The sequence below is a fragment of the Serpula lacrymans genome (assembly GCF_000218685.1).
Source record: "Serpula lacrymans var. lacrymans S7.9 unplaced genomic scaffold SERLAscaffold_5, whole genome shotgun sequence".
In the NCBI taxonomy this organism is placed as follows: Eukaryota; Fungi; Basidiomycota; class Agaricomycetes; order Boletales; family Serpulaceae; genus Serpula; species Serpula lacrymans.
Window position 1 is genome coordinate 875,705 of NW_006763294.1, and position 25,889 is coordinate 901,593.

Sequence of the window (25,889 nt, forward strand, 5' to 3'; positions counted from 1 at the left end):
CTTTGAATAACACCATTGGATCGGCGTACTGACAGTAAATTCAAACTTTGCCCAGTGCTCTTTAGCGCTCACTGTGAATGGGAAAATGTACAGTTTTCAACTGGGGTCCAACACAGTACGATACAACAATGGAGACGAATAGCTAAGCATGGCGAGAGAAAACCACGGGCGAAAGCGTGATAAGCAATGATTTATGAAAGTGCCAGATCCCCCAAATCCAGCCAGCGTTCAAGGAGCTTGAAGAAATTAGGAGTGCCGAGACCTGTGACGGGGTCCCAGCCGGGAGCGGAAGTGAACCCTGGAGTACCACAGCCTGGGTTGCTACCCGTGGTGATATCGTTGAAAGCGTCAGAAAAATCACTTGAGTATATCTAATCAAGGGACACTGTGGATCAGAGAACAGAATAAACTTGGCAGAAACACCTACGGCAGGATTGATAAATCCAATGGTGCTCTTGCCCGCAGCAATTCGTGCGTCGTTGACCATGGTCAAGATTGCACCTACGACAGGGGTTGAAGCAGAAGTGCCATAAACAAGGCTGAAGTTTCCGTCGATCTGTGACGCAGAAAGTCTTCACCAAGACTCCACACAAGAGCGAGAGAAAGGTTAACTCACAGCTACCACGTAATTAGCACCATTGGCAGAAAGATCCGGGAAAGCACGGGACTAGGGATGAAAAAAATGGGAGGTTAACCATTGCAATATAGTTCGAATCGTCAGTCCTCACCGTTCCTGTTGAGTTCCAAATACTAGCAGAGTACGGAGGGGAGTGATTCTTCAGATAGTTTTCCACAGCGTCTTTCTGGTAGTGAGGCATGGCGAAGTAGTTGCTGAAGCCTCCACTAGAGTAAATCACCTGTTCGCACGCGCTTTCTGGGTCGAATACGCTGGAGCCGGGGTTGACTTGAGTTGCTCCAATGGAGGTGACGAATGGACAAGTGCTAGGGAAAGTGGGATTGAAGATCTTGCCGTCCTTGGTCTGAGTGCCTGGTGGAATTTGACATATGAGCTAACGAACGACGTTGCCATCTCCATACAAGTATCCTAACTCACCATCACGGTTCAAGCATGTTGCCCCATTACCTGCGACACCATAATCACCGGAGCTATATAAGATAGTAACGCCCATAAGCCCAAGTTTCGCATATTCAGCGCATTGGCGAGCGACATATGACGGAGAAAGATCCGCCTCGTTATAACCGTATGAAGTGGAGATTACGTTTGCAGGCTTTACTGTGCCGCAGTCTTGCGGTTTTTCGTATCCACCAGGTGTAGTATCCGGATAAATAGAGTCTTCAGAAGGATCGTCGCCACCTTCGAAAGTGCAATATGAGCCGTCTATAGCGTCGAGGAAGTTGTTGAACGATGCTTCTAGAGACTACTCTCGGTTACCAAAGAGTAAACAGAATAAAAAGCACTGAATTGGACCTATGATCATATCTCCAGTTTGATACATGGTGACCCTTTGCGCGGGCGTGACTAATGCGATGCCGTACTGCATGTCGAGGTTGGCTTCTCCGTTGTACTCGAAGCCTTTGTAAACGGTTTGAATGATGCCTAAAGAATCGAGATGCTGGTCAACGAAAGAGTCAGCCAGTGAAGGACATTGTGTAATACCTCCATCAATAAAAACTATATCGGGAGTGAGTTTGGGCAGATCGACGCCGTCAACGGCATCTGTGTAAGCGTTGGCAAAGAGATCCGTGTCACTCTGAAGATAAGCTTCAGGCGTATATTCCACTGCGAAGGCTTCTCAGTAAATAATAGGCTGGAGACGCGACACACAAGAACGTACCGATACCAAAACTGTTTTCTGACGTGGCAAGGGGTGCATAAACCAAGCCATACAGAGCACGGAGACAGGAAAGAGTGATTTGCTTGTCACAGTCTTTGAGCTCACCACCCAGACCCAGAAGTGTGTCAACACTACCCGTGGTCTTCGGACCGTTGCCATTGCCAGGTAATCCAATTCGAGTCGAATCACTAGCCGGCGCTGATCGCTTCGACAACTTGGAATCGAAATGAATTGTGGGGGTGACAAAGTCGACGTGGGGCGTGATGTGGGCAGGGAGGTGATAGCTTTCGCAAGCTATACAGGTTATCAGTTGCTATCGGGGATGGCATGATTATATTTTATTAGAGATCAGCTAACCAACGTGTTCTTTGCCGGTATCATGCTTGAATACATGATAATCAGCTTGCAAAAGATCCTCCGCCTCTTCAGTCGTAGCTTCAATTGTAATCCATCCTTTTGTTGATGAGAGCTTGATGCGCTCAGGTTCCAAACCGCTTTGCATGAGCCAAGAACGAATAGCTTGAATTGAATCATGACTCGGAGCAAATTTGGCTGCTATTTCGGAAGCTGTCCAGTGATTGCCATAGTTTGGAGACCCAGGGAGAGAGATGTCGTAGAGGTACTCGCCAATATTCTCAATGTGGTTCTGGGCAATGGCGAAACGAAGAGGAATGACGGCTGTAGAGTTGAGTTTACGAACACGAGACCATCCATATGGCGTACTGCTACGCTTTTCGTGTAAAACGTGGGGGGAAACGAGAGGATTGGCAAAGGAAACAACGACAAGCGCTAACGAAACAAGTGGAAGGATCAAAGAGCGCATTTTGTGAGAACAAATGCGAAAGAGAAACTTGACGTAGGACAGGTGCTGGGGAGCATGCTTTATATGAATATGATAAGTACTCTAGCTGTCGTAGCAGAAGGAGCCTCAGCCAATCTTCCATTGCAGATAGTTTTTTGAAGAAAGAAACCTGCTGTGACTTCTTTGCCTGTAACGATGGGGCACTTCCCTTATTTGGAAGGTAGTAAACACTGGGTAATATCCCAGTCTCTTGCAGTCCATATTTATGTTGAGGCTAGCCTGGCACGTAGTTTATGGTGTTTCACTTGAATCTTATGCTAACTCAGAACTTGGTGGTCTTCTGTATACTTCCGAGCTAAAGTTGGAAGTGTTCGGTGGAAGTGACGGGGACCGGATTGCATAGCATATAGATATCCAACAATAACACAGAAGTTGATTCCCATCGCACAGTAGAACGATATACAGCAAAAATGATACCCATGATTTAAATAGAAGCTAAGAAGTATGAGTGCATGCATAAGCAATATCGACGATAAGTGCGCCAAGTGCGATCTGATCGCAGAGTCGTTAACATGGCTTCCCGAAGACTAACGATAATACGACAAGAAAATCATCGACTTCGTATATCATCCTGTGGCGATATTCATTATTCTTCATCGTTGGCACTGCCGATGAATTGCCTTTACCTACCCTCCACAGCTCCTGAGGTTATACCAGTGCCCACTGGCGCCCATTGTGGAGCAATGACAAGATCTAGCCTAGTATTACAATTTAATGTCCCACATAACAGTACGACATAACAAAGGCGACAAATTAGTCGACACGAGGTGAGCTTTTCAAGTACATAATGTTGAAAATTCGTCAAAGTAGGCGTCATAAGAAGTAGAGCATTAAACTGGCAGGCCGTTCAAGTTCAGGCTATCTCGAGCCAATGTTTGAGGAGCTTGGGGAAATTGGGAGTTCCTAGACCTGTGACGGGGTCCCACCCAGGAGTGGAGTTGAACCCAAGAGTCCCACAACCTGGGTTACTGCCCTTGGTGATATCGTTGAAAGCTCCAGAGAAGGCGCTCGAGTATATCTGATAAGGATGCTGTGAATTAGAGGGGTACATACGAATATCTTCTTAACAACACATACGGCAGGATTAATGAATCCAATTGGCTTCTTGCCCACAGCAAGTCGTGCATCGTTGATCATGGTTAAGATTGCACCGATGACAGGGGACGAGGCAGAGGTGCCATAAACAAGGTTGAACTTGCCGTCGATCTGTGACATGAATAAGTTATCAGCAAGTCTCCACACAAGGGGAATAATGTCATCTCACAGCTACCACGTAGTTAGCTCCATTAGCAGAAAGGTCTGGGAAAGCGCGGGACTGGACAAGAATCGAAAGATGAGCCATTGCACCATATACGAGATTAAGGCTAAACCTCACCTTTCCTGTTGAGTTCCAAATACTAGCAGGGTACGAAGGAGGGTAATTCTTCAGATATCTTTGCACAGCGTCCTTCTGGTACTCAGGCATAGCGAAGTAGTTACTAAAGCCCCCACTGGAATAGATCACACGTTCACATGCGCTTTCTGGTTCGAACACGCTGGAATCGTGATCAATTTGAGTTGCGCCAACAGAAGTAATATATGGACAAGTGCTCGGGAAAGTAGGGTTAAAGACCTTGCCAGAGCTTGTCGGAGAACCTGAGAGGTGGTTGATATATGAGCTCATGACCAATTATTGATACCAGGCTTCTCTGACCAGAAGACTCACCTGTAGCGAGCAGGCATGCTTTACCAACACCTGCAACACCATTGTCCCCAGAGCTGTACAAAACGGTAACGCCCATAAGACCGAGTTTCCCATATTCTGCACATTGACGGGCAGCGGTGCGTAGGGAAATATGCGCCTCGCTCAAACCGTATGAAGTGGAGATCACATTTGCAGGCTTAACCGTGCCACAGTTTCGAAGCTTTCTATATTCGCTAGGACCAGGATCTGGATAAGTAGCGTCTCGAGCAAGAATATCCGGGTCGGCACCTTTAGAGGTACAAAAAAAGCCGTCTACAGCATCGAAGAAGTCGTTAATTGATGCACCTACAATAATATCGGTCAAGGAATGGCAAACAGAAAAAAGGCACTGAATAGGACCTGTCTCAAGTTGATAAATGGTGACCTTCTGCTTGGACGTTACTAGTGTCATGCCGTACTGCAAATCAAGATTAGCTTCTACGTGCGGAAAGCCTTTATGTTGAGTTTGATTGACATCTAAAAAATATGAAATATCAGCGAACTTTCAGCTAGCGAAGTACATTTAGATAATACTTCTTTCGATAGAAACTACGTTAGGCGTAAAATGATCGACGCCACTAATATATGTTTTTGCAAAAAGGTCCATGTCACTCTGGACATAGGTTTCAGGAGTATATTCCACTGGAAAGCTGCTGCTTCAGTGAAGAGCAGTAGATCTAAGGCGGAGATACCACATACTGATGCCATAACTGTTTTTTGATGTAGAAACAGGTTCATAATGGATATCATACAGCGCACGGAGGCAGGCAGGAGTGATTTTCTTGTCGCAGTCTTTGAGTTCACCAGCTAGACCCACGATCGGGTCAACAGTACCCACTATCTTCGGGCCATTGCCATCATCAGGTAGTTCATACAAAGTCGGGTCACTAGTGGTATCTGACGGCTTTGCCAAGTTGGCATCAAAATTAACGGTAGGGATGACAAAGTCGACATGGGGTGCGATATGTGCAGGGAGACGATAGCTTTCGCAGGCTATACGAATTATCAGCCGTTATCGAGGATGCCATGATGGCACTTTGTGAACAGACTACTAACCAACGTGTTCTTTGCCAGTCTCGTGCGTATATACGCGAAAATCAGCTTGTAACAGGCTCTCTGCCTCTTCTACTGTAGCATCGACCTTGATCCATCCTTTGGACTGTGTGAGTTTGATGCGCTCAGGCTGAATACCGCTATGCATGAGCCAAGAGTGAATGGTATCGATCGAATCATGGCTAGGAGCAAACTTAGCTGCTACTTCGGCGGCAGTCCAGTGATTACCATAATTTGGAGACATGGGGACGGAAACATCGTATAGGTATTCATCCATTTTATCAATGTTACTTTGTGCAATCGCGAAACGGAGGGGGATAATGGCTGTAGAGCTGAGTTTGCGCGCACGAGACCATCCGTATGGCGCACTGCTTCGTTTTTCGTGCAAAACATAGGGCAAAGGAACTGGATCACCAAAAGTGACAGGCAAAACGGCAAGGGCTAATGAAACAAGTGGAAGGAGTAAAGGGCGCATTTTTCCAGCGATAGAGCAGGTTTGAGAGATAAAGCTAAACTCAACAGATGGTTGAAGGTCATATTTTATATGAACGCGTTGGAGTCCTTCATAAACAGAAAGATATGACCAAATTCAAGTCTGCACTGCAGAAAGTTAATTTTTTGGTAGAAAAGACTTACCACTCGAGCCTGATTCACGCTCCTACCAGTGGATCTCGTCGTGCTGCATATCCTATTTAGAAGGTGGTAGTTATTGTGCTCCTCTCTTGGCGCACCGCAGACAGGATTCAGGAATGTCTCTTGCCATTTTCTTGGACCAAGACTTGAACACTATTTATCAGTCAAGATATAGACAACAGTTTGCTAAGCTTGACGTGCACCACAAGTTGATCACAGCTGATTTACTCTCGTGACCCTTCCTAGAGTACAGCGTCAACATTTCGCGGATCGGTTTGGGAACAGAAAAGTAAGACTACAACTGAGCACATTGGCCACGAATATATGTGACGATCCCCTTCATCTTTTCAAAACCCTGCTGCGAAAGAAGATCCACCTGCCAATCTCCCTGCAAGAAGTCGGGCGCCAACACGTGATTGTGACTAGGACGGTCCCGGTGCAGGGCTCCAAAGCCCCGTCTTGAACAGTCCTGGTGCACACGCGCATGATCGTGCCCAGGAAGCGAATTCCATGGAGGACAGGAATTGGGCAATGCTGTAGTTTGTTGTCGTAGTGCATGCGCATCTGACCGTCCGCAACAAGATGTGTAACAGCAGAGTTGATCCAGCTGTCATCCTGCAGCTCCATCAGGAAAACGGGACGCACGGAGGTATCGAAGACGACGAGAAAGAAAACAATTTGGTCGACATCTCGTGGACGTTCGATAGATGTAGGGAGTTAGAGTGTGATGAGGAACCGCTTTTCGTTTGATTGTGATTTGAAGCAATAAAAAAGCGATTCGTTGAAGGCCGGATGGTATCGCGCCTAGGCCAACTTTGTTAGTGTAGTCAGAATGCTGGTATCGTGCCTCGACAACGGCATTGTTTGCGAATTGCTAGTTTTGACAAACGTTGAAGACAGTCAACAGAGTGCCAAGCCAACTGGTGTCGTTGACTATGTTCATGACTGCCATGTACTTGTCAGTTTCAAGAGCGTAAACATGTCATAATTCACCTTTGAGGAAGGTAAAAGATGGGGTGTGTGGTGGAGCGAGTGGCAAATGATAAATGATTACTTTAGTGAGCTCCCTTTTCCGTATATGGCAGGTCTGTGAAAACCCCTGAATAAACTGGCCTCTATTCTATACACGTCTATCTCCTGGGACTGACTGCATCTGTGAGGGGCTGTGGTCGCAAGTTCACCTATGGAACCATCCAAAGCACCTCTCGCATGCTACCGACCCTCGCTCCATGGACTCGTTGGAGATGACTCAGATGACAATGAGCACCATTCTTTGGATGACCATAAGGAGAACGACATGGAGTTCAACGACACTTTCTTTGAGGATCACTGGGAACATCGACATTTCAGAGGTGATAGAATGGAGTTCACTACGGGAAAGAAAGGGTAGCAATATGCCCACTTCAAAAATTGTTGTTCCCAAGTTTTTTTTTTAGCAATACTACCAGCCGGAATATTGAGACGCACCTGGAAATGCAAATCTCACCATGGCTGTTAATCAAAGAGCCAATCATTCAAACAAGTCCATGCTCTGGGTAGCGCAGCTGGTACTTAGGAAAATTCCGTTAGCATTTCAGCCTGTCTGGGGAAGTGACCAAATTAATAACATCAGTTTTGGAATGGTCATGGCATGAATTGGATAACACACCAGTATGTGCTCAAAAATAAGAAGCTGATCTCCGCGAGCGCAGCCATCACAGAACAAACCATCCAAAGCAAAATAATATGCATAGTCTAAATAGAAGCTACAAGGTGCGAGTGCATGCGGTATAGTCGATAAGTGCATCAAAGTGCCGTCCGATCACAAATTCATTAACATTAAAAAATGAGCAAGAACCTAACAGAAATATCATCAACTTCGTCTTCATCATCATACGCTATCCTGTAGCTATCGTCAGATCCACCCCCTTCGAGCTTCATGAAATTTTGTTTGGCGTTGCCGGTTAAACTGTCTTTACCTACCCTCCACTTTCGCCATCGCATCCGCAACATTCTCGAAGAAAGCGTCATTCCCTAGAAGCTTCACGATGCCAGCACGTTCGAACATGTCACGTGGGACACGGCGAAGGTGCGTAACAAACAGTCCAACACCGCGATTCTGCGCGACCAGACCCTTTGTGAGTACAGCAGGCATTTGACCATGACTGATACTTACCTTATAAGTCTCCAACAGTTCATAGAACGTTTGGATGGCCCTGTGTCGCAGTGTAAGCCTTTTCTTATCGTGGCAGGGGAACGAATACTCACGATGCATCACAAGACTCTACGTCAGCCATGTGGAAGACAAGTACGCTCGCAGGCTGTCTACTGGGCTCTTCGGACGGATGAGTCGGCTCAACGCCGTAAAGCTCGAGCCTGCGAAGACGCTCTGTGAAGAAATTAGAATTAGATCAACACGCAAGTGATAACACTGGAAATGACCTTTCAGCTGTGCAGTATTCGCTGCACGACAACAAGTAAACAGGTTGGCGGTGAGTGCGGTTCATGGAATAAAGCTCAAGCAAAACAGCATACCAAAGTCAAGACTCTCGCGAATCCGTACTATCAACAACCCTGGGATATCTTCAGCATCAGGGTTGTCAGAGATAGGTCTCCACTGGTCTGTGCCTGGGATTCGGCCCTATGGCAGCATATGACTCAGTACAAAGATAAGGACTCTTAGCATGAATAGACTTACCAAGATCGTCATGCGCGTCTTGGAAGAGCGCCTAATGACCAAAAGAAGCGAGATGATCAAACTGACTATGATACCAATTTCGACGTTCCATATGACTGAGAATATGAAGGTGAGGAACATGAGTGCTAGGTCCGTCCATGCACCAATCCTGTTAATTATCAAGCACTTTAAACAAAATGATATCTTCATGTAGTTGGTCGACATACCTCCAGTAAAAGACCAGGTCATGGGGGACCTCAGCGAAAAGCGAGACTACGACCAAACAGATGCTACAAGACAATAAGGTTGTAAGAGTCGAATTGAATCCCCAAGCTCGAGGACTTACATGGCAGCGAGAACGCATTTTGGTAAAAAGTAGAGCCATGGAAGAAGGAAAAATGTTGCAAGGAGGATAATCGCAGAACAGACTAACGACGCCATCTGCGTTCTCGCTCCAACCTCTCCATTAATGCGAGACCTGGTTACAAGTATTATGTAAATTTCTAGAAACTCCAGAGATATGATATTTAAGCAGACCTGACTATAGAACCAAATGCAGGTAAAGTTCCAGGGACAAATGACCCAACAAGATTGCTAGTACCCAACGCGACGAGCTCGCGGTTGGGACTGATAGAGTGGCCATAACGGTCACCATTTTGTTTCGCAGCGACAATACTGTCCAAAAAGCCTATGATCGATATTAATCTGTAAATAAAAGAAGCCAAGCGCGAGGACGGGTTAACCGAGAAAAACTATCAGTGGAAGCGCTCCTTACATCGCCGTAGATGTTGTACCTCTGATATAGCCTCGGGTAGCCTTACGGAATGGTGACTCGATGAAGTGCAAGCCAGTAGTAATCGGCACAGCACCAAGAATCTCGACGCCATCTTGGTCCCACCTGAACTTTTCTGATATCACTGCATAAACAGTTAGAATCGCATCTATCCTTCCTGGTCGACACACTCACATGTTGATAGAACGACGACTACAAATACTTCAGGAATCCGATAAATCCACCAATATTTTCTATAGCGTCCTTTGAATGTTCTCAATAAGAGGAGCACCATAAGAACACCAAAGCTAATGAAAGTCGTCGGTTTGTGGAGATGTGTGAATACATTCTCCACCAGGAACAGGATTTTATCCAGAGTGGTTTCTGGATTAAAAGTGTGCTCCAACTCGACCAAACCAAACATAGGAATGAGTTGTTCACTGACGCACATGAGGTCAATCGGGGTTATTTGCGCAGTATTTGTTCACGTACACTGTTATGATAACCGCAACCGCTGTTACGAACCCTCTCAATAGAGCACGGCTCAGAACGACATCCAGGAATCCCAAACGGAAAAATCCAAGTATAAACGAGAACAAGCCAACCTACATTAGTTTACTGAATCAGCGGCAACTCTATTGTACAATATTCAAACACTGACCTGTAGAGTAATGGCAGTGGATACAGCCAGTCCTATAGCATGGGTATCCTCCGGGCGTGTATGGGGGTCGTGAAGGTAATCAGATACTGCCTGGCCCACTAAAAGACTAAGTGCAGCTTCGGGAGCGACATTCAGCTGACGAGATGTTCCAAGAAAACTGTAAACAATTGGGGGTATCGAAGCCGCGAACTAGATGGTTCTATTGTAAGAAGCTCTTGTTAGATAAGAACAGCTGTCGAGCTCACCAAACCAGCAGACGGGCTAAGTTTGGCTAACGCTGTTCCATAACTGACGGACTGGGGAATAAGCATGGCAGCAATGGTGATACCTGCAAGGAGGTCGCCTCCCAGACTACAAATAGATAAGGGAAATAATGGTCAACTGCGTCCTCGACACATGTATGGTGAAGCTAACACGAGGACTTACAGCGAGAAAGAGTAGTTTGGTATCCATGCAGTAGAAGGAATGTAGTATCGCACTCTCTTGGCCCATTTTGGATTTTCTCTGGCAATTCGTCTGGGCGTCTCTGTACCTTTTCGCCCACAAAAGATCGAGTTAAGGAATACAACATAAAAGTAAAGAATGAAACTTTACCAGAGCTTCTGCCTGTGGATGCTCCATCAGTCCCACTGGCACTGGCATGTCCCAAACGCGAGATGCTCCCATATGGCGCACGACCATGTTCAACATCCTGCTCGGCTACCAAGCGCGTTCGTTCCTCAGCACCCGAAGGTCCGCGAGCCATATCTTCCAAGGATGCGATGGATGTAGAGGAAGAAAGAGAGCGAAAACGTGGTTCAGCTTGCTCGTACGCGTTTCTCGTCTGCGGGTCCATCGTGTTTTGCCTGTGCTTCCCGCAGCGAAAACTTGGAGTAAAGCAAAGGTCGAATTACGAAATTTTTTGACAGAAAGCCTCGACGAAATATACAAGCCGAATGGACCGAACGCCGTACCGCTCAGCTGGTAATTGGCTTGTGCTGAACGTAAAAGTAGATACGGTTTAGGCTAATACAGAGTACGTGCACACTACACCGATTAGACTAGTGTCGACGGAAGATTCAAGAACAGTCGACGCTAATTCCATGAAGAAAAGCACTACGATCCAAAAACTCACACAGGGCCATGTTCAATGCAAATTTGTTTATAACACATGATAAAAACTAGATTACAACTGCACGTATGCCTAAACGTTAAAAGCGGTTACTATTCCACAAATCGTAAAGCGAAGACAAAACGGTTTAGAGTATAAATATATGGCATCGAAGCCTTCTAAGCCGTTGTCGCATTGTTGAATATCAAGACATTGGGGGTCTTGGGTGGCAAATCAGATAGGACACCCTTAGTTCCAAGCTGGATTAAGGCTTTCTTCAGTTGAAGAGGCGTGAGAGTAGGAGGACCCTGAGTAGAGGGTGCAACGGCCTCAATCAATTGTGGCGAAGGAAGGAACTCAGTGACCCAGATGGGAAGAGCAGTGTGGGCGATCGAGTAGAAAGAAGAGAAACTGGGGTGAGCCCTTTGTGTGTTGAGGAGGTAGGGAAGGAAATCCGACTCCGATGTCGGGTCGAAAGTAGCAGAAGGGTAGAGTGACAACAGGTAAGCAAGGAGACCAGCGGTATGGGGGCTTGCCATTGAGGTTCCGGATAGGGTGGCAATAGCATTAGGGCTACCAGTGTAAGTAGACAAGATGTTCAAACCTGAAACTTCAAGTTAGCTACGAGTTCATTGCAACTGCTCTAATAACATGCCTGGTCCGAAGATATCGACACAGCTTCCAAAGTTTGAGAAATAAGCACGGTCATCCCCAAGAGTCGAAGCGCCAACAGTAACTGCATTTTCAGCTGCAGCAGGTGAGTAGTTGCATGCGTCCTTGTTATCGTTTCCTTTGATGTACTTTCAATGTTAATGGAATATAAACAATACAGATGACAAACCTGCTGCCACAGCGAAGTGGAGGCCACCACTGACAGCTGCGTTCACAACCTGATCCAAGGCTGGTGACTTGCCACCACCAAGACTCATGTTGGCAACGGACCCCTTATGCTTCGTTTTACCTGTGGCAGTGTACTCTGCGATGGCAGCAGCAGCCTTTGCCTTGGCTTGAGTGAAAGCCCATTCAACACCACTGATGACATCCGCCATAGAGCCACTTCCATTAGATCCGAGCACCTTCACAGCAATAACGTGCGCCTTCTTGGCGACACCATACTTGCGAGAAGCGATAGTACCAGCACAGTGGGATCCGTGACCATTGCCATCCTCGTCAACATCATTGGTGGGAATAGTTTTGCCCCAAGAAGCACGACCTTCAAACTCCACATGTGCTGTGTTGATACCCGTGTCGATGACATAAACATCGACACCCTCGCCACCTTCAACATCATACAGATATTTCGAGAATGTGCTGAACGACAACCTCGGTCTGTGACTTATACGGGCGAGACCCTAATAATTTTTTTTAAAAAATAAAAAATAAAATAGTAAAGAAGTGCTTTCAAGTGCACACAAATACACTTACCCATGGGGCACCAATCTGTGTACCAGTGGTCCGGACGATCTGGTCCCTCTCCACATATTCAACCTCCGGCATCTGACGTATCTGCTCCAATACTCCCTCGGTGAACTCCCCGGCGTATCCCTTGAGATTGCCGTCGTACACATGATGAACACCAGAAGCCTCGACATCACCGAGGAACGAGTCGGATTCATGAGCCATTTCCAAAAAGTTGAAATGGTTCTGCATAACAGCCTGATGAACATCGTCTTTCAGGACGACGATATACGAATTGTTGATGGTGCCATGAGGATGTTCTGAGACATGGAAAGGAGCAGGTACGAACGGCGAACGTTGCCCAGATACATGATAAGGAGCGGTAGAGAGCGGAGTAGCCAAGCTCGACGATGCGAGCGATGCGGCGAGCACTGACCAACTGAGGAGAGATGACATTGTGGGGATAGAGAAAGAGCTGCGCAGACCGACACCAGATAAGTTATAACCGTGACGCGGCTCTGATTGTCCATGTTTGTTCCAAGTGGCAAGGTCCGGGCTCTTACCAAATTGACTCACTTCTGGTGAAGCGGTGTGGAGCCTAGCGCGCACTTGGATGGCTCCTCGCAAGAGCTGTCCATGTCAGCATCAAAGTACTGATAACCCATATGGTCGATTTCAAGCTTTCTTCTCACCCATAGGAGACCGAAGACTACTTGGCTTCATGCAAAAGTCTGGCCTAGGGAGAGCTTATCATGGTTCAACAGTTACTGTAACATACATGAAACCCCAAAATTAAGGCCACGATTCAGAACTTATCGCGCGATATTGACCCTAGAATGACTAGCACCTTGCATCATTTTCCGAGGGCACACGCCAAAGATAAAGCTTCGATAAAGGTTCCATGGGGCGTTTGTTTCTAACGGTTACAGTAACAGGGGCAATCACGTGACGCTGGATCGCCCCATTGATCACGTGATGTCCTTGCTGTTCCCTACTCTCACCACAGACCAACGCACAGGATGTCTATATTGTCATTCCTTAGTAGAAGATCGACCCGTGCGCCCATCAGACAGCCGCTCTCAATAACGGATATTATTCATAGGACATTTGTTAGCGGCTTAGCTGGTCTCACTTTGTATGGACTGTTTCTTGGTGTTGCAGTGCATCGTGAGACGTTAGCGAAAGGTCGAGGTAAGTTATTTTATAACGTTGCGGCACGATTTTGGCATGCTAAACATTATTTTGCATAAAACAGAGGTGATGAAGCTTTGATTTACCATTCGTATATGCTGTTGACTTCAACTTAACGCCCGCAGTTAATGGTCCAAAGAGATGCTGAAGTTGCGGTTGCGCAACCACAGGACGTGGGTGTGTGACATTTTTAGATGTCCTCTTTATTCAAGTTTTTCTGTTTCAGGTTGCGGATGAAGTCAGGGAACAGGCATTGGCTGAAGCTGCGCAGTCTGTTTTGTTCACGGGATCTAAGTCGTGATTCTAGGTGACTATATGCTAACTTTTCAATCGGGCCTTTCATTGACAATATATTTCTCTGGGAACAGTTTGGAATCTATCTGTAAGTCCCTCGAATCGTTGCGATATATGGCCCACTACAATGATGACGAAATATCGTAGGAATACTTTCGCCTTCATATCCATATATCTGCATGGTTATATTACTTACAACTAGTTGACATGTTCGTACAACGCAATACTGGGTGCAAGATACCAAAATTACGTAGAGTCTACCTCTACACGACTCTTTACAGTTCCTCCGGCCTTGTTCGCTTGTTGGGCCCTCCATCTATCCATTAAGCTCTTTGTTGCTGTTTTTTTCGCATACTCCAGGCTTGTCCCCTCCTCCTCTGCATTCTTCAAAAACTTGTCCATCGTACTCACCCACATCTCGTTTCCAATTGCGGTTCGCGCATCCATCATTTCAATGTGGTTATACTGTTCGAATGTCGGTTGTCCATCAGGAATATCGCCTATCCACAACGTTTGAACGTCAGTGTAAGGTAACAGAACACCACGCCCACCATATGTTTCATCTACCACCAGCTTCTTCCGACTTTTCATAATTTCATTGCGTGTCCTGGTCTTAGCAGTCAACATCAAATAAAATAGTCGTCCTATCACCTTCATCGCCGTATATTTTACCGCATCTGCCTCTAGTCTCCCTCTCTGCTTTGGCGCATCTTTTGTTGGCCCTTCAACAGCTGGTATTGCCAGTAGGCACTGTTCTACGAATTCCATGGTATACAGTCTCCCGAACTGCATCGCAGTCATACCTACAGGGCATAATTTGTCCAAATCCACGGCAAGTATGATTACTGCATCGTCTTCAGGAGGTATCTGTGACTTTTCGGACCGCTTTGTTCCCTTAAAGCCCAGTAATTCACTCTCTATCGACCTGAAATGTAATATTCATACTAACCTTTACTCTCTCCTCCCTGTCATGATTCCTCTTTGCCTTGGTAACTTTGATGAATTCTTCCTCCAGCCATTCCAAGGTTTGTTCGTGATTCCATGTCCTTGGGTCCGCTTTATCGTACGGTGCTGGTCCGCGAGGCTTAGGTGGTGCAGTCTTGAATGGAGATGCGTAAGATAAGGTATTGCCACTGTGCACGACATCTTGGATGTGTGGCGAAACGTGTGCGATGATAGCTGTCCGAGATGGTTGGCGGGATTCGACATCGAAAATTGGCTGTTGGTCTTCAACTCAATCAGGGACAACGCTTGACGATGTAGAGCTACCCACCTTGAGTAGCATGGTTAGCACGTTGCTCCTCCACGGTATATGCACAAAACCATCTTCTTGTGCCATCTTCGCTTTAGCGCGCACACAGTCTTTCAGGACCATCAGGCTCTTGTTATTCTCCCGCGATTCATCCATACGCTGCTTAGAGTGCATCTTCGAGTCTTCATAGCGCTCGCTCCCTGCCAAACTGCAAGCCAGCCAAGTTCAGCTATGCTCACAATTCTTAAGACATACTTCGTCGGACATACTCTACCAAGATGAGTTTCCCCTCTTCAGCATATGGTAAGAGTCTATTCTTCACCCGGATAGTGAGGAGAGCGTGACTGCGGCTGCTGGCTGCGTTTCTTAACGTGGGGCTCGTACGTCTGTGCGCGAGTGCGTTGTTGATCAGACTTTCTAAGTCATCGGACGACTTGACCTCAGTGGAAACCAAACGTGGCCTGATGTCGCCAACCTGCCAGATGCGTAAATCATTTATCTCACAGTTTATTATGACAAGGATAGATAATTACTTTGTCTTCTTTCACAGGTACTTCCTTCCTGATCGGATTACCTTGGTCATCGACTGTTGTAGGTGTCTCTATAAGATCCACTGCTTTCTTTCCAAGCAACTCAAGAAATGTCACATTGAACTCGAATACGTCCGAGTTTGAGTCTCCCTCGATCTCCACGTCCACAATGCCAGCCTCTGATGCAAGCAGGCGTCTGCCCACCTTCTTAGCTGTTGCAAACAAATCACGAGCTATGCGATGCTCAAGGCCTTCCATAGTGAAGGTCTTGCCACTACCTGTTTGCCCATATGCCAGTATACACCCGATCCCTCCAGAAAGAACCATCGGCAGAAGCTACAAACATGATTTGATATTCAATGAAAGACACGGCGGAGAAATCACTCACGTCAGTCAACACTACCATCCTTTGATATACTTCCTCGTTGTCTAACTCAGGGCCAAAAGCCAGATCAGCATTGTAGGTCTTGTGGTTTAATGTTACGCCTGACCACTGATGACCATAATGATCTTTAGCTCGATACAAGGACAGGCAAAACATGAATATGAGCCATACCTTAGTCACTGGTACATGTGCAATAAATATACCAGGTTCCGCGCTTACGTTGCTAATTCCTGCACAGAAACTCGTCTTCACTTCAAGTTCGTCGGGAGCTTCGTCTCTCGATGCCTCATTTGAATATTGATCTACCTCGTTTTCCAATGGAGGACGCGTCCTAAACGCGACTATCACATCCTTTTGCGCTGCCCTTTCTATCCTTCCTGTGCTTTCCAGAAGTTCGGTAGCTATGGGCGCGTTAAAGCCTTTCGGTGAAGCTTGCTGCCTCTTCCATTCCTCGACCAGTTTACTGAATGTTTGTAGATGCACCGTAGACATCTTTCCTGAAAATGCCATGATACAACGTACGGAATAGGATGTGGGCTCAGACGAGGGACCCGGGCCTGCCTTTCATACGATGCTTTACTAAAAATGTATCTTATCTACTTCGCCGGGAGCGTCTTTCTCGCTTTCGAGTCAAGATGCTGCCCGTGGTTCGGAGCCTTCCGCCAAGATATACTATATCTAACGGCATGATGGCAGGTGCATTGCAAATTACCACGCATATTCCCTTGCTAGTACGCCGAAGCAACTGCAAACTTCAACTGACACATAGAAGAGAGAGTAGCTTGATACCATCTTATGACGCCAATACCAAAATTCAATACGACTTAAATTGTTACGATTCCCTTCTATGTCTTAACATTCATATTCTCAGGGGAGGGTCAACCACTGAGCCACCAGCTTGTCGAAATTAAGAGTACCCAGTCCGGTGACAGGATCCCACCCAGGAGTAGCATTGTAACCGTTTGTACCACAACCAGGGTTGTCGCCCATAGTGATGTCGTTGAACAAACCGCTGAAGTCGGTGGAATAGATCTGGTAGAACATGTAATTCAGCAGCGACGGACCAACACTGGAGGAAAACATACTGTGGGGTTAATGAAGCCAATAGAGCTTTTACCAGCAGCCAGACGGGCGTCGTTGATCATGGTGAAGATTGCACCACTGACAGGTGATGAACACGAGGTTCCGTAAACGAGCTCAAATGCGCCATCGATCTAGAGATTATAAATGAGATATGTAAAATAAGGATAAAATCAGAAAATCTTACAGCTACAACATAGTTCGCCCCATTTGCAGCAATATCTGGATATGCACGAGACTACATCGAGGAGCATGAATACAAATCTACAGGCGATTGGATGGTAACGTACTATTCCAGTGGAGTTCCACATAGTGGCGGGGTAATCGGGGTAGTAATTTGCCAGATAGTAATCAACGGCCTCCTTCTGATAGCTGGGCATCGCAAAGTAGTTACTGAATCCACCTCCCGAGTAGATAACTTGTTCGCATGCACCCTCGGGCTCATAAACAGTGGAGCCAGGATTCACCTGGGTAGCACCCACTGAGGTAATATATGGACAAGTACCGGGGAAGGTAGGATTAAACATCGTTCCATCCAAGGTTTGAGTGCCTAGTGGGATGGAAAAAATAAGGTACATCAAAACTCGTCATTACTCTGCAAGGTGCTGATAACACGTACCGTTAGGGTTCAAGCATAACCCACCATTACCAGCGACACCGTAATCACCAGAACTATACAAGATGGTCACACCCATCAGACCGAGCTTGGCGTACTCTGCGCACTGGCGTGCGCTGTAGAATGGCGTAAGGTCGGCCTCGTCGTATGCGTAAGACGTAGATATAACATAAGTTGGTGTAGCAGTACCGCATGCCTCGGGTCCTTAATGATACATATCGTCAAGCTGGAATGTATGGTATGATAAAAATATGTTACCATCATAACCACCGGGTGCCGTGTCTGGATACTTAGAATCCTGGGTATAGTCATCGCCACCCTCGAATGTGCAGTACGAGCCATCGAGCGCGTCGAGGAAGTTGTTGAAAGAAGCACCTTTTAACTCGCATTTGAGCCAAGATATTTATGTCAGAAATGTAGCACCGTACCTTCTACCATATCTCCAACTTGATACAGTGTAACTTGCTGTGCGGGTGTAACGAGATCCATGCCATACTGCAAGTCAAGGTCGGACTCGCCGTTGTAGCTAAAGTTCTGATATTCTGTTTGTGCGTAACCTAAGATAGATAGAGGACAGTTAACGGGAAATCAGGGACTGGATCAATTTAACGAACCCACCTCCATCAATAGAAACCATGTAAGGCGCCTTTCCATAGAGACCCTCAGAGAAGTTCATGGCAAACAGATTTATGTCGGTCTGAAGGTATGCCTCGGGGGTGTATTCAACTTTAAAAAATGTCAGCTCTAGTCTTTAAGAGGGTAGAAAACGTGATAGAATGGGAATAAAAGTCTCTTCAGCTCTTTATACCACGTCCAAATCCCAAGACTTACACAACCATCCAAGCAATAATCAGCGAAAAAAAAAGCACTCACCAATTCCATAACTATTCTTCGAAGTGGCAACTGGCGTGTAGTTGAAACTGTACAGGGCTCTCAAACAAGCAGGAGTGATATACTCGTCACAAGTTGAAACATCAGTAGGGCTGATTAAAACAGCGTCATCAACCGCGCCAGTAGTTTTAGGTGAGCTACCGAAAATAGGCTGTCCTATCGAACGAGCTGGCTCATCGGAACGTCGGGTTATCTTAGCGTCGAAGTGCACAGTGGGAGTAACAAAATCAACGTGAGGCTGAATATGATATGGGAGGTGATAAGCATTGCAAGCTACATATATGTTTCAATGACGATTTACAAGATCGATGATGTTGTGAACTTACCAACATGGTTCTTCCCTGTGGAGTGAGTGTAAAGATTGTATTCTGTTTGCAAAAGACGCTCTGCCTCCTCAGTGGTGGCATCTACCTCGATCCACCCTTTGTTCGAAGCGACTTTGACACGCTCTTCCTCGAAACCGTTCTCGAGGATCCAGTTCCGTACGGCTGAGATAGTTTCCTCACTTGGAGCAAATGTTTTCAAAACCTGTCCCGGGGTCCAATGGTTTCCATAGTTTGAAGACTTTGGATGAGAAACATCCATCAAAAGTTCTTCTAAATTGTCCATGTTGCTCTGAGTAAGAGCAAACCGCAAAGGGAGAACGGATGTCGGCTCGTGCCTCCGCTGCAGCGACCATTCTGCTGGGATGTGTGTACGTTTCTCGTGCAGATTATACGGGGAGATTGGGGATTCGGCCGCAGCAAGAAGACCCAAGCTGAGAACAATGAAGGAGATAAGTGACCGCATGTTGGCCATGGGGAGTACCCTGAATACATAGGACGAAGGAACGCCTTGTTAAATAGGACGTCTGTGGGGACGGAATGTCAGAGCCAGCGTGGTCAGGTCCAAAATAAGGTCTCTGAGCCTAGCATGTGCACGGTGAGAACCAACGATCTCACACCTACAAGTGGAGGAGGCCGACCATACTTGATAAGAACGCTTCGCGACAGAAGCTCCGCGATAGTGTTCGTAATTACGGCGAGCATTCAAGAACAAAGTTGTGCATGAAAACTCATCCTGCAGACCCTGCTAGGCTGGATGTGATATTCGTAGTTGATCCTGGTAAACCCGCAAAGCTTTCGGAGGATATCACTGCGACTGGCTTTCATTGGTTATTGCGGACAGTGATTTAAATAGAAGCCTCATGGGAATACGACGAGGCTAAGCCCTACCAGAAATAACTTGTGCTTAGGATTCAAGTCGGTAAAGGATATATGGCTTCTTCGCAGGACCTGTCAAGGACCTAAAGTCCTTATTATGGAACTCAGTCGTTGTCAACTGAGGGGGCACTAGTTCGCAGCGTTAAGTAGTTGGGAGCAGCGGTCAAATTAGGATTGTGTTTCTTGATCGACGAAGATAAGTGATTGGAAATGGTAAACCTGGGAGCTTCACGTTACCTTGCCCGACATCATCATAGCCTGACTAAATGGGAGGACCTTGGCCGCTCAAGAGGCGCATGACTCTCGAGCACCAGCCCCTCCATGATAACAATGGGTGTCACGATGCTCTTGAGCTTCCGATGGAAGTTTGTGTGTGGAAAGAAATCGTCCGGTATCGTAAATGCCAGTGTAGCATTCAGTTATGGCGAACCCGGTAAACCACAGCTGAGAGTAGAGTCATGCATATATGACTTGAGCAAACAGGTCGTGTGCGCTGTAAGAATAACAGCTAATGTAAGGTTGGCCCAAGCGTGGGTACGCTTCAAGTTCATTAATATTGGGCGCTTGTGTAGTTGTTACGAAGCTTACTTGTTGTTAATCTCATCCTCATGCATACGTTTTTATCAGTACGAACGGCACTATCTTTACAATTGTTTTTATTTTCTTCACAAACATCTTCCAACAAGCTCACAGTACAACAATCCTCGAAGCTTTTTTCGGTGAAGTTGGCGACCAAATCAATGGGCTCATCAACATCATGATACTACTTACAACAGAATACGAACGCTGTCCTGCGATGTTGAAGACAGTAGCTGCCGCTGATACATCATCTAGTGATTACGCTGTTCAGTAAAACTAATGAAGCAGCTAGGAAAAACTATCAACGGCGAGCGAGGGCGGCCTACTTACCCGGTGTGCCATCCGGAAAATGTCCGGTCTGGGAAAAATAAACTTGCACTGCGGTTCCACATTCAACGATATATCGATACAGTGTGTGGAAGAAAAAAGACTTCTTTTCTTATTGACGCGTGTCTAGGATTATATGTACGCCAATGGAATTTATTTGAGGAGCTCAAGGAAATCTGACCTTACTCGACAACATAATAGCAGACACATTTGGCTTCCTTCAGACACAGTTCTCACACAAATGCGAGGCTGCAATTGTCATCCATCGCCATAGTTATCTATATCCCAGTTGATGTTCTGGATGCATGGGAAGGGATGCCCGTATCCTTTCAGTTTGTGATCTTCTGTTATCGTCGTCTTCTGTCACCTCATCAAAGTCGAATAGCTGATCAACTGTGTCGAACTCCCGCTATATATTATCCACGTGGCACCACTGGAACCGAGAGCGCATATATACATTTCATATCAAGCCACCACTCTGAAATCGATGGTAAATACACTCACAGTGCTATTATCTGCAGTCGCTGCGTACACGCTCAAAATGATAATCAGTGGAAGAGTGATATTTATTTGTGACTCGTGTCTTCTGAGGCGCGCGTTTCAAGATGCTGAGGCGGGAAATGGTTTGAAACCCGAAGTAGCTATCATCCTTTGAACCAGAAACCCGGCTAAGTTCTTTTTGGTAAGGTGCTACTCACTGCTAATCCTCAGAGCCGGAGTGAAGAAGTTTAGAATCTGCTGTTGTGTACCCTGCAGAAGCTGCATGTAATAAACGTAAAGAGGACGCCTACTTCATATGGCCGGCAATACATTGCACCGAGGAAGAGGTATGGGTATGGTGATATAAGGGCCCTTTGATGAGTTCCACGACTTCTTTGATATGCTCCACACTTGAACTTTCGGTTGTATCAAGTCACATCAGACAGATATACAATAGCTTCGTTAACTTTGCACCGTCTTATTTACTCAGTAATGTGCAAGGTGTGTGGAATATGCATGATACAGCATCTTCGTTTAAAGGCTGACTCACTCACTACTACCTTCCATATACTAAGTGCAATAGGTCTTTGTAACTGCATAACGACGGATCCAGGAGCGTCAATGAATCAGATTGCTCTTAGTACTGCTTGAAAATACTGCATGTTTTACGCTACCGTGAAAACACGTCCGCATTAAACTTTCACGAGATTCCAGTGAAACTACATTATTTTCTGACCTCTAACTGGAAGATGGATATCACCATCTGACCTTATAGTTGATGCGGCACAGCAACAAGCTCGATCGAGCCTGGTCGATACATGGAGATAAGATCTAAGCATTATTCAGTAATATACGTTATCGCTATCATAAAATTTAAAAGGGTCTAAACGGTCTTTAGTAGTAAATGGCTGAAAGCGAAGAGCGGCAGAACCCGACCTGAGGCGCACACGCATGAGAAATAGAGAGGTACATACGGTTCAACAGACCATTTCTTGTTCTCGACGTCCTCATGCGTTTTCTAGATCATAGCTATCCTTCTGTCACGGCGTCAAGGACGAGTCAACAGCGAAGCTCTAAGGCATCACGTTTGTGTTGTTGTCTCGAAATAGATCTGCGTCGAATATTCGTATGGAACGATCAAATCTCGATGCCATAACATAACACAGCCAAGCGCTCACTTTACAGTGCCTGGTTATATAAAATGTCCTTCAGCCCTCAGTCCAAGCTAGCTCTCTTTCTCGAATCTGCTCTTGTAAAATGCGCTCTTTACTCCTTCCACTCGTTTCATTAGCCCTTGCCGTCGTTTCCTTGGCTGATCCCGTTATATCACCCTACGTCTTACACGAAAAGCGAAGCAGTGCACCGCAAGGATGGTCTCGCGCTGGTAAACACAACTCTGCAGCCATTATCCCTCTACGTTTTGCTATCGCCCAAAGTAACATTGAGAATATCGGCGAATATCTCTACGATATTTCACTACCTGGATCCTCCAACTATGGGAATCATTGGACTGCTGCTGAAATAGCAGCTAAATTTGCTCCTAGCCATGATTCTGTCGATGCTATTCGCTCCTGGCTCATGCAAAGTGGTCTTGAGCCCGAGCGCATCAAACTGACACGCACCAAAGGATGGATTGAAGTCAAGGCTACCATTGAAGAGGCAGAGGCTCTTTTGCAAGCCGACTATCACGTGTATAAACATGAGACTGGCAAAGAACACATTGGTGGGTGATTTTTTTCATCAAACCCGACATTCCTAATTGCGATCACCATTATCATAGCCTGCGAGAGTTACCACCTACCTGCTCACATCACACCTCATGTCGACTTTGTCACCCCCACCGTCCACTTTGATGCCAAATTATCGAAGCGATCGGACCCCGTTAGTGATCCTACTCGAGTTGGACTACCTGGCAGTGGTAATGGTCCGAAGACCACGGGTACTGTCGACGATCTCCTGGGTCTGGTCGGTGAACTCGAAAACTGCGACAAGCAAATTACTCCCGCCTGTCTCCGTGCTCTGTACGGCTTAGTCTATGATCCTGTTGCCACATCAAAAAACAGTTTTGGTATCGGTAAGTTGTACTTCGCATCTTAAACCTGCTCTTTACTCAGGCACATTCGCAGTGGAATACACTCCCGAAGCCTATCTTCAGAGTGATATGGATCTCTTTGCTGAAAAATATGCCAATATTCTTAACAGCGCTCAGTTCGCCCCCAACACAATTTCAATTGACGGAGGTACTATTCAAATATGTTTTATCATTGACTGTTACATTAACGAGCAATATCTGTCTTAGGCATCATTCAAACCACAAACAAAGGCTTTGCGGACAACGGAGAATCCAACCTTGACTTGCAGTATGGCATGACATTAGTCACATCCAAACAGAACGTCACTATGTATCAAGTTGGAGATATTAACATAGGTACGATCCAGTGCCTTTTTGTATGCAGTCTTTTTAACCAAGGATACTCTACAGGCGCATCATTCAACAACTTCCTCGATGCGATAGATGGCTCATATTGCACGTTTGAGGGCGGCGACGATCCTTCACAAGACTCTATGTATCCGGACACCCAGCCTGGCGGATACGACAAACCGCAAGACTGTGGCACAGTCAAGCCTGCAAATGTTATAACCACTTCATATGGTTACAATGAGGCAGATATTACCCCGTTCTATGCTGCCCGTCAATGCGCTGAATATGCAAAACTTGGACTAATGGGTGTTACCGTCTTGTACAGCTCTGGTGACAATGGTGTCGCAGGTAATGCTGGCTTCTGCTTGAACCCTAATGGTGAGTTTTTCTAGTGTGATATATGAGATGCGGAGGTGGGCGTCGTCTGTGGGCTTAGGTTTACGGCTGAATTCCACAGGCACTGAAACCCCAGGTGGCAAGGTCTTCAACCCCACTTTCCCTGGCACCTGTCCGTATGTCACCTCCGTTGGAGCGACGCAAGTCAGCCCCAACTCCAGCGTGCTCGAGCCAGAAAGCGCATGCGAACAGGTCATTTATTCCAGTGGAGGCTTCAGCAACTACTTCGCCATCCCTGATTACCAGAAAGACGCCGTGGCAAGCTACTTGAAGAACTACCCCCCTTCATATCCTGATAGCATTTGGAACTCAACGGGAACGGTGAAATTCGACCTTATCTCATATATGATGCAATGGCTCATCCTTCGGTTTTCTCTAGTCCCGCGCTTTCCCAGATCTTTCTGCTAATGGAGCTAACTACGTAGTCGCTGTGAGATGTTATTTTCCCCCTTGTGGAGTCTTCCTGATAACTTCTCCGTCTCACAGATTGACGGCAACTTCAGCCTTGTTTATGGCACTTCTGCTTCGTCTCCCGTCGTTGGTGCCATCTTGACCATGGTCAATGACGCACGACTTGCTACGAACAAGAAACCCATCGGATTCATCAACCCTACCGTACGTTGTTTTTATGGAGGATTGCTCGTGTACTCTCCTCTAATTCTAATTCACGTTGTCCCTTGATTAGATATACTCGAGTAACTTCTCTGACGCCTTCAACGATATCACCAACGGCTCGAACCCAGGCTGTGGTACTCTAGGCTTCAACTCCACTCCTGGATGGGACCCCGTCACTGGTTTGGGTACCCCCAGGTTCCCCAAGCTCCTTGAATACTGGCTCCAGATGCCCTGAAGGATCTGCAGTTTTCCTTACGTACTGCTTATCACACTTACTCTGGCAAATTGCAGTGCCAAATGTGGAATGATCACCCAATGCTCGCGCATTAGGTGCCTTTGCTATATTGTACCATGTTATATTGTTTGAGTTTGCAATGGACTGAGGTTTTTCTTATTCTCCCAAACAGAAGTTCGTGGTATCCACATTCAGTACTTCCTTCATCTTGAGCTAGCTGTTCGATGCCTGAGGTATGCTTTTATAACAAGTTGTTCAATCCTGTTTAAGAGCGGAGGAGTCATTCAGATGACAATCAACAACACCACAGATGATCAGAATTATTAATATGCCCAGTAGTTATGTTTTTTCAAATGCACCTTTGCTTGAACATCAAAACCACCACCTGACTCGTGTAGGAATGGCCGGAAGTCCATGGTTCACTTGCACTCAGTTGAGTTAATATGTACAAACATATTTTTGTCCTGCAACTTGAACTGTATCTGCAAACCGTCGCTGAGGCTCAGATAATTGACGAGCTACAAAATACAACCTTTTAGACCTCGGCCTTCAATGCCCAATTCATTCAGACAAAATGAGTGGGGAGAGAAACACTGTTTGTGTGGTTTTTTTTGTGCTGTGCTTCACTGAGACTGTTCACAGACCCTCCAGATGATGAGTTGCAAGAAGGCTTTAAGCAGTATGCAAAAGAGAACAATGGTTCAGGCCTGTCAGCCATTCAGCAGATATCATGGCTGAATAAGGAGTTTG

At 46.2% G+C, this 25,889-nt stretch overlaps 7 protein-coding genes across 7 annotated transcripts; 1 reads left to right on the forward strand and 6 right to left on the reverse strand.

The window, feature by feature from the left end:
• Positions 1-191: 191 nt before the first annotated feature.
• SERLADRAFT_436157 (uncharacterized protein) lies at positions 192-2,619 on the reverse strand (the record flags this gene model as incomplete). The annotated part of the gene is made up of 9 exons (XM_007316457.1): positions 192-371; positions 428-556; positions 617-667; positions 729-988; positions 1,055-1,372; positions 1,430-1,558; positions 1,619-1,741; positions 1,797-2,090; positions 2,154-2,619. The coding sequence occupies 9 exons, from the start codon at positions 2,617-2,619 to the stop codon at positions 192-194; spliced, it is 1,950 nt and encodes a 649-aa protein (XP_007316519.1).
• An 892-nt stretch (positions 2,620-3,511) lies between these two features.
• On the reverse strand, positions 3,512-5,909 carry SERLADRAFT_436158 (uncharacterized protein; the record flags this gene model as incomplete). The annotated part of the gene is made up of 9 exons (XM_007316458.1): positions 3,512-3,676; positions 3,736-3,864; positions 3,923-3,973; positions 4,034-4,293; positions 4,364-4,687; positions 4,742-4,858; positions 4,916-5,023; positions 5,081-5,374; positions 5,438-5,909. 9 exons carry the CDS (start codon positions 5,907-5,909, stop codon positions 3,512-3,514), a joined length of 1,920 nt encoding a protein of 639 aa, XP_007316520.1.
• A 1,862-nt stretch (positions 5,910-7,771) lies between these two features.
• SERLADRAFT_447571 (uncharacterized protein) lies at positions 7,772-10,991 on the reverse strand (the record flags this gene model as incomplete). The annotated part of the gene is made up of 16 exons (XM_007316459.1): positions 7,772-8,165; positions 8,223-8,262; positions 8,315-8,435; positions 8,489-8,509; positions 8,582-8,687; positions 8,745-8,892; positions 8,951-9,013; positions 9,070-9,201; positions 9,261-9,428; positions 9,499-9,640; positions 9,691-9,935; positions 9,988-10,100; positions 10,157-10,345; positions 10,402-10,507; positions 10,583-10,638; positions 10,689-10,991. 16 exons carry the CDS (start codon positions 10,989-10,991, stop codon positions 8,022-8,024), a joined length of 2,097 nt encoding a protein of 698 aa, XP_007316521.1.
• A 289-nt stretch (positions 10,992-11,280) lies between these two features.
• Positions 11,281-13,110, reverse strand: SERLADRAFT_463320 (uncharacterized protein; the record flags this gene model as incomplete). Its single annotated transcript, XM_007316460.1, has 4 exons — positions 11,281-11,850; positions 11,902-12,036; positions 12,088-12,598; positions 12,672-13,110. 4 exons carry the CDS (start codon positions 13,098-13,100, stop codon positions 11,426-11,428), a joined length of 1,500 nt encoding a protein of 499 aa, XP_007316522.1.
• Positions 13,111-13,643: 533 nt separating this feature from the next.
• Positions 13,644-16,223, reverse strand: SERLADRAFT_463324 (uncharacterized protein; the record flags this gene model as incomplete). The annotated part of the gene is made up of 10 exons (XM_007316461.1): positions 13,644-13,835; positions 13,959-14,008; positions 14,062-14,140; positions 14,202-14,217; positions 14,277-14,629; positions 14,681-15,023; positions 15,079-15,348; positions 15,403-15,589; positions 15,651-15,856; positions 15,915-16,223. The coding sequence occupies 6 exons, from the start codon at positions 16,167-16,169 to the stop codon at positions 14,376-14,378; spliced, it is 1,515 nt and encodes a 504-aa protein (XP_007316523.1).
• Positions 16,224-17,128: 905 nt separating this feature from the next.
• Positions 17,129-19,681, reverse strand: SERLADRAFT_414423 (uncharacterized protein; the record flags this gene model as incomplete). Its single annotated transcript, XM_007316462.1, has 10 exons — positions 17,129-17,328; positions 17,382-17,510; positions 17,564-17,614; positions 17,667-17,926; positions 17,996-18,196; positions 18,251-18,367; positions 18,421-18,549; positions 18,611-18,718; positions 18,866-19,156; positions 19,210-19,681. The coding sequence occupies 10 exons, from the start codon at positions 19,679-19,681 to the stop codon at positions 17,164-17,166; spliced, it is 1,923 nt and encodes a 640-aa protein (XP_007316524.1).
• Positions 19,682-22,449: 2,768 nt separating this feature from the next.
• SERLADRAFT_463329 (uncharacterized protein) lies at positions 22,450-25,390 on the forward strand (the record flags this gene model as incomplete). The annotated part of the gene is made up of 9 exons (XM_007316463.1): positions 22,450-23,194; positions 23,252-23,545; positions 23,598-23,711; positions 23,771-23,899; positions 23,954-24,271; positions 24,351-24,610; positions 24,669-24,719; positions 24,776-24,904; positions 24,975-25,390. The coding sequence occupies 9 exons, from the start codon at positions 22,729-22,731 to the stop codon at positions 25,137-25,139; spliced, it is 1,926 nt and encodes a 641-aa protein (XP_007316525.1).
• Between the last annotated feature and the right edge of the window lie 499 nt (positions 25,391-25,889).